The 7822-nt window shown below is 38.5% G+C and overlaps 1 protein-coding gene across 3 annotated transcripts in view; it reads right to left on the bottom strand.

The window, feature by feature from the left end:
- Window positions 1-7822, bottom strand: part of gad1b (glutamate decarboxylase 1b) — a 40256-nt gene that overhangs the window by 20626 nt on the left and 11808 nt on the right. For 2 of the 3 annotated variants that reach the window (XM_017479356.3, XM_017479355.3), the window contains exons 4-6: window positions 6724-6873; window positions 5352-5594; window positions 2755-2845 (exon numbers count right to left, since the gene is read on the bottom strand). In XM_017479356.3, coding sequence (XP_017334845.1) covers window positions 2755-2845; window positions 5352-5594; window positions 6724-6873 — 484 coding nt within the window. Of the gene's footprint in view, window positions 1-2754; window positions 2846-5351; window positions 5595-6165; window positions 6874-7822 lie in introns of those variants that run through there. The other variant, XM_053683747.1, reaches the window with a different exon arrangement.

The following is a 7822-nucleotide window of genomic DNA, read 5'->3' as shown; positions in this document are numbered from 1 at the left end:
TTACTGTAATCTATAAACATGAACATAAATCTATCTAAATTTAAAAGCAAAAATGTAGCACAAAGACAAATGTTTATGGATGTTCTATTTAAAAATTAAATATGTAAATATGGGCGCACCTATTATGTTTTTGAAACGTGCCTGATTTTGTTTTAAAGGTCTCAAACGATAGATTTACACGCATCCGAGGTCAAAAAACACTTTAACGTGCCCGTAATTTAAACTGCAGCGTTACCTTTTTCCCCCACTGTCACTAACGACTCGTTCAATGATCCGTTCTAAATGATTCATTCTCAACGCCTCCTTTCAGAGAGCATACTCTGCTCGGATTGGTCAGACATCCCAGTCTGTTGTGATTGGTCTAGCGCTGTCAGCATGTGTCGAAAAGGAAACGCCCACTACCGTAACGTGTTTCGGAAGACCAAAGGCGGGGCTTTTTATTACAAACCTACGTAGGTTAGTACAGGAAGTAAAGTCAGGAATCACTAACGACTCGATTCGGCTGTTCAGAATCGATTCCTTCTTTTGGGAGTCGATAACGCCGTTTGTCGTACGCTTTGATTTTTGAAACTTTACAGACGTTTTTTACATTCACAAACAGATACGTATATAACACACTACATGAATGGTAATATTTGAAAAACCATAATAGGTGCGATATTAATAAAAGGCCAATAATAATTAAAGCCCTGAATATTACAGAAGCGATCTTCACAGCCATCTCACACACTCATACACTTTCCAAAACCAGGACAACCCTGAACACAACCCACATTATGAAGTTAGCTTGAATATTCTACCAGAGAAGGTAATATTCCAAAATCATACCATATATTCTGACGTGAGCAGGTGAAGATGTGGGCATGTATTTGCTAAATAGACTTCCAGACTTTTTTTTTTTTTTTTTACATATTAGCCTTGTAGCTCTAATACAAAAAACTAAAGAAGAAAACTTTAATCACCAAACATGTTTCGGCTCATTTGAGTATATGTGTGTACAGTTCGTTTTACCCAGAACGGTATGAACTGCAGTGAAATGTGCATTTGTGTGGGGACTCATGTGAATAAGCGTGTATTAAGCAAAGTAATTCCCCTGTGCCACCAGCCATTGTTCCTGTAATGGCGGTTTAACAAGCCCTTCCTCATAGTAAGTGACTTCTATAATGGAGCCACGCGTTTATATAAAGAAGGACAGCGCTAATGAAGCGGCTCGTTCCTGTGGGAGTGGAAGAGCCACTCGGAGGGACACGCTATGTGGAGTTTCCACGGCCCGGGGGGGTGGTGGATACGGGGTGGGAGGGGGCACATGCACTCCGACTGGCTGGCCTCAGCTGGCACTCGGCTCCTACCAGCCATCAGTCACGCTCAGTCAATGGGCCGTTAACTAGATTTGGGACGAGTTCATTCTGAAGCTACAATAGCTCCGGTACGTACAATAGCTGCTTCACGGTAGAATTCTTAATATCAGGTTAAAATCAACACAAAAAAATCTGTGCCTTAGGTATTGTGTATGAATGTCTGAAAAAGAAGCGGAGGGAAAATGCTCATTAAGTGAGCAGGACCTTATGAAACCATTTAGAACATGGCTGGAATACTCTTGATTGCTATTGAGTCTATACGCAGCCATATTCTTTATTCCGCCTGTCCAAAATCTCCCTGCAGATGAAATCCGGCCTGCTCTGTATTATTATTATGATGATGATGATGATGATGATGATTCTTGTTATTATACAGTGCTCTTATGAAATGTCCTGATCAATATGCAATCTAACGTGCCTCGGGGGTGCCAGCGCTGCCTGCGCTATCAGATCATCACTCGATACAGCACTAACAAAACCAGCACCTCTGGCCACAGAGCAAAAAAAAAAACAATCATTTTACATAACCTCCTGACATCAGACACGATGTGTGTGAGATCATACACAGCCACGCAATCATCCTGACCATGAAGAGGATGGGAATAAAGGACAGGATATGTAAGAGGACATAAAAGACAAGGAAAGGAAAGGAAGGGAAAGGAAAGGAAACCGGAGGACATGAAAAAGAAAGAACATGAAAGGAAAGGAAAAGGAAAGGAAAAGGACAAGAAAGGAAAGGAAACAGGCAGACATGAAAGGAAAGGAAAGGAAACAGGAGGATGTGAAAGGAAAGAAAAGAAAAGAAAGGAAACAAGAGGATATTTAAGTAAAGGAAAGGAAAAGGAGAGGAACAGAAAGGAAAGGAAAGGAAAGGGAAAAGAAATAGGAAGAAATGAAAAGAAAGGAAAAGAAAGAAAAAGAAAGGAAAGGGAAAATAAATAGGAAGGCATGAAAAGAAAGGAAAGGAAAGGAAAGGAAAGGAAAGGAAAGGAAAGGAAAGGAAAGGAAAGGAAAAAGAAATAGGAAGACATGAAAGGAAAGGAAAGGAAACAGGAGGATGTTTAAGTAAAGGAAAGGAAAAGGAAAGGAACAGAAAGGAAAGGAAAGAAAGGGAAAATAAATAGGAAGACATAAAAGAAAGGAAAGGAAAGGAAAGGAAAGGTGAGGAAAGGAAAGGGAAAAGAAATAGGAAGACATGAAAGGAAAGGAAAGGAAAAGAAAGGAAAGGAAACAGGAGGATGTTTAAGTAAAGGAAAGGAAAAGGAAAGGAAAGGAAAGAAAGGGAAAATAAATAGGAAGACATAAAAGAAAGGAAAGGAAAGGAAAAGAATGGAAAGGAATTTAAAGGAAATGAAAGGAAATGAAAGGAAAAGGAAAGGAAAGGAGAATCACTCACATGTTAGTGTTAGCAGTGGATGTTAACCATTCTCCAGCCAGGCCGATGATGTCCAGGCCAGTGGAGAGCTGATTGAAAAATCTTGGGTGACCTGTAAATAACAGAGAAGACAGAAATTAAAACGGAACAGTGAACTAAACTAAAACTGAACTAAAAACATCTAGTTTTGTAAAACTACATCTATCAGTGATTCAGCACCCAACACAGAGCTGAGTGAGTTTCAAAAGTTAATGTTCTGGAATATAAATGCAAATCTAGCTCATATACACATTCCTGAATATTCACAGTATCCCTCTGTCCCAACTGTGAGACAACTGAACAGCTCGCCTTTGATCTTAATGGACCAGCTTCACCACAGAGCTCCATTGACAGTACAAGTTTTAATTGCTCTATTATTTAACACTGAAACACTGAAAGATAACGTGCAGGAAATAAAGAAATGAAGGGAACATAAAGAAAGGGGACAGAGAGGGGGAAAGGAAAGGGCAGAAAGCAGAATAGAGAAGAAAATAAGCGTCAGACGTCAGAAATGTTTCACTGCTCAAACACACGTAATGAATCTGCACATGAAGACAAGTCGTAAATATAAATAAATTAAATAATTATTTATTTTTCCCTTTCATTGGGTTAGGGGTTCATTTTCAGCACCAAGGACAGTTCCAGGTCTGAAGGAACATTATTATTCAGTTTTGCACTACAGATACAATCTAATATTGTAATGTTTCAGTGAAAACACACACACACACTGAACGTTTCAGCCTATTTGGACCTTAACTGCCTCCTTTTATTTGAAATGCCTCTTAATGACCCTCATTTCATTACAGCATCATTCAGACCTGCTTTAAGGCAGCTATAAGATGTAATAGTGCTAATGGGGTTTGATTTCCCCTCTTGGAGTGTTCTTGTTGCACAATTACAGAAAAGGGGCCAAATAAATAAATAAATAATCCAAATAAAACCCTCTGTTGTGTTAGTAAATAATTAATTCGACCAAACAGAAACAAGACTCCTGATCGTATGACATTTTATAGACCATCTCTGAGTGCAGGTTTAATGACTGATACGCTGTACATGCTGCTTTATGGTTCGAATTCTTCCATCATATTTCTTCTTTTACCGAGTCAAGTTCCAATAACGGCCTTTTTTACTTGTCAGTCCAATCTTCTATATTATAACGCAAGTGTTTCAATGAGATATTTACTGAAATTATTCAAATGAGTGAAAAGCTCAGCAGCAGCGCTCGATGCCGAGCGTAAATGGATGATACGTTGATGATACTGTAATGTTGATATTAAACGCGTGCACTATTAGATGATTCGATTTAGTCTCGATGTTTACTTAACCCTTTCTAGTAGTACGCTGGCGTCCCGTTTCACCGGCAGATTGGAAATCGACTTATTATTGGACATTTTCGATCAGTATAATCAAATGAAGTATTTTAATCGCCGCAAGTCTGTTATAAGATCAGTCAGGACACTGTTGGGTTCCTGTGTGTAGAGTATCGTGACTCTGTGTTTATTTCTGAAACACTGAAAATTCTACAAGCCCTGACTGTCTACTTACATTGAGTCATTAACCCCAACTATGGAGTGTGAGATCATGAATAAATCCTACGCTGAACACGGGCACGCCCAAAACAGGTGTAAATCCAGTTATTTTAATACAGTTTAAAGTAATCAAATATAAACAAATCCTTTTATCATGAGAGTTTCATGGTCGAACTGGAAGTAAGTGTACAATATGACTGAAAGTATATTGAAGAATTATTTTCATGTGTACTGTATGAGTATCGAAGACCTTAAATAAGTGCTAAGTCTAACAGGTTGATCATTGATTGATCAAGTTGACTGCTACCGACTAGGGAGGGTGAAAGCTAACACGTTCTTCCTTCGAGACACGAGAAGAGGATCACTGACACACTCTGAGGAAATCTGCTCTCTTCTGTATACATGAGCTCAGAGACACCCAACGACTGGATGGCTGTGGCATCGCTGGGATTGTAACTTGAAACTTGCTGGGATTGAGACTTGCAATCTTACAGTTGAAAGAAGCTATCGATTTTTTTCTTTTCCTCCTCAAGGTTTTGTGGCTAATTATGAAAAGGATGTCATGGGCCATGCATCAAACAGCTGTATTCTGATCCTGTTAAGCATCCTGAGTTTCTCCAGGGAACACTGGGGATGAGGCAGGAATGTTTTTGAGTTCGAACCTGGACAACCCAGAGGAAACCCATGTGGACATGAGGAGAACATGTGAAACTGATCAGACGGTTGTGAGGTCAAATCCCAGCACTGCCATTGTTGGGTCCTTAGGCAAGAACCTTAAACCTTAACTGCTCAGTTGTATCCTGTCTCCAAGGGATCAGGAAAAGCATCAGCCAGTTGTACTTGGTGGTAGTATGTTACTGGTTTGGAGGCTAAAACTGTCAAATTGCATACTCTGAGCTAACTCTTCAAATATTTATTATATCCCAAATCTAAATTCCATCACTTTACACTTCATTTATTCAGCACATAGTCCATCACCAATACGAAACAGACATGTAGACTCACACATACATCCAGAACAGATCTCCAGTGTGTGATTTGAGATCGTACCTGTGCGGACCCCGTACTTGAGCGTGTCCCTGCAGTCCACGAGGATCTGCTCGAGTGACTCAGGCTGGTCACAGAGCTCCAGGTTGAAGCCCTCGATGCCCTCCAGGAGCTGGTGTGGATGGTGGAAGTCCAGAACTTTGGTGGATCTGTCGAAGGTCTTGCGGACGTAATTGGTGAGGATCTCCATGACCTCGAGGAGAAACTGCATAGTCGGCTCTTCACCATTTTTAGCAGGAAGTAAATCTGCAGAGAGAGGAAGTTCAGGAGAGGAAGTGATGGGCTTTGTCTGACAGCTGAATTTGACCATTGTTACTTCCGTGGAGCAGTTGTTTAAGATATTTCTGGCTGAGTCTATGGCCAAAATGGTTATTTTTCCGTATATATCTGTGGGGTAACAACGTATCAGCATCTAATCATGTCATCACCAGCCAAGACTTAAACTCTATTACTTCACTGAATGTTTGTTAAATGGATCCACGTTGATCCAATAAACTGAGATAATTGTTGGAAAAGGAATGTGGACATAAGCAAGATGACCAACCGACTTTATACTGCACCTTCTTTCTTTCTTTCTTTCTTTCTTTCCCTTTCACTCTTATTTATTTATTTATTTATTTATTTATTTACTTATTTTACAAAATTTCCTTTTGTCTTTCACTAATTCATTCATTCATTCATTCATGCATGCATCCCTTCTATATGTATTTGTTTACTTTTTTGTTTTTTATACTATCTTCTTTCCTTTACAGAATTCATTCATTCATTTATTCAGTTATTTATTTATTATGCCTTCTTTCTTACTTTCTTCCTTTACCTTATTTATGTATCTGTACATTTTCTGTTTGTGTGGCTGGTTTTATTTAGAATATCTTCATTCTCTTTTCTTCCTTTCTTTCATTCTTTCTTTCTTTCTTTTATCCAATATTTACCTTCACTGTATTTCAAGACTGTCCCAGGGTTCAAACCTGAATGTTTTTTTTTTGGTCATGTGGGACATCGTAAAAAATCACTCAATTATAAACATAAATACATGATTTAAAAAAAAACAAACAAAAATTATGCTTATATTCTAACCAATCGGAATCAAGCATTCGACAGTGCTGTGGTATAACGAGTCATTCATACTCTTCCATCCTAAATAATTTTACAGTAAAATGTACACAGGAAGTAGAGTCTTTGCTTTAATTTAAGTGTAATCTCAGGGCACATGTGCAGCTGGTGGAGTGTTAACAAGTAAATCTGACTAATAGCAAATATACACACGATTTATTCCCGCTGTAACCTAGCAACCGAGTGTCATGAGATCTAAACAAGTAAAAATGGATGAAATGTGTAAATAAGGATGAAGGAAGCCGTGACGGAGAAGTCTTACCCCGGGCGAACAGGTTGGAGAAGTCAGTCTCGGTGCGGGTGAAGCGTGTTTCCTTCTCCCGATTCTCCCTGTTATGACTCTGCTCTTTCTCTCTGAAGGATCCCATCATCCTGCCTTTCTCCTCCAAGCTGTTGTTCTTCTGCAGAAACCCTGCATCGTTACGAGACGATGAGGAATGGAAGCCGCTTAGAAACATGTCCAGATCCTTGCTACAACCTACTTTGTAAGTTAATTCTCCCGACACATGGCTCTGTGTATGAGTGACTGTTGGGCTGATGTGTATATATATTTATATGCACTTTAGTGGTGATTTCCACCCCCAACACATTTCCGCCCGAGTGCTCAAGCTGCCTGACCCGAACACAAAACATGTCATTTAACCGGAGGCACAGAGATCTGATAGGGTTATAGATCTGATACGCACTGCTCCCTATGACACCGATCTATCAGGGAGGCTTTAGTGCAGTAACCGGTGTGAAGAAGAGAGAAAAGCTCAAGCAGGAAGCCAACATGTTTAAGATGTGTCGAAAGCTATTACACCTGAGACAGACAGCGTCGTTCGGGAAGCCGTTCCATATAACAAGCACATAAAACATAAGAGATCAAATAAACATCTCATTTTCTAAAGATGTGCCACGAATTAACGGCATAATAAAATTTTATTTTCCTAGACGCACTGATGAGATCACTGGGACAGAGAAACCGTTTCATTTTTTGTATTTTTCAGGTTTATATTCTAAACTCTTGCCTAAAATAAAAAAAAAAAAGATTTTACCCAAAATGTATTATTTAATGGTGTCATTTTATATGGAAAAGATTTCAATGTTGTTGTTTTTTTTTGTTTGTTTGTTTTTTTTTTAAAAGCATGTATCACAAAATTGTAAAAATAATTGGTTTACCAAATGCATTGTCATTGATAAGGTCACTGGGATTGTTATTATTATTATTATTATTATTATTATTATTATTATTATTATTATTATTATTTTAAAAAATCTATGGATGGTATAATAAAAGTAATGGATTTTCCAATACCCTGTCATTGATAAGGTCACTGGGACTGTTATTATTATTATTATTATTATTATTATTATTATTA

This window comes from Ictalurus punctatus, chromosome 11 (assembly GCF_001660625.3).
Source record: "Ictalurus punctatus breed USDA103 chromosome 11, Coco_2.0, whole genome shotgun sequence".
Taxonomy (NCBI): Eukaryota; Metazoa; Chordata; class Actinopteri; order Siluriformes; family Ictaluridae; genus Ictalurus; species Ictalurus punctatus.
The sequence above is the reverse complement of the archived record's forward strand: the minus strand, read 5'-3'. Positions and strand labels throughout refer to the sequence as shown.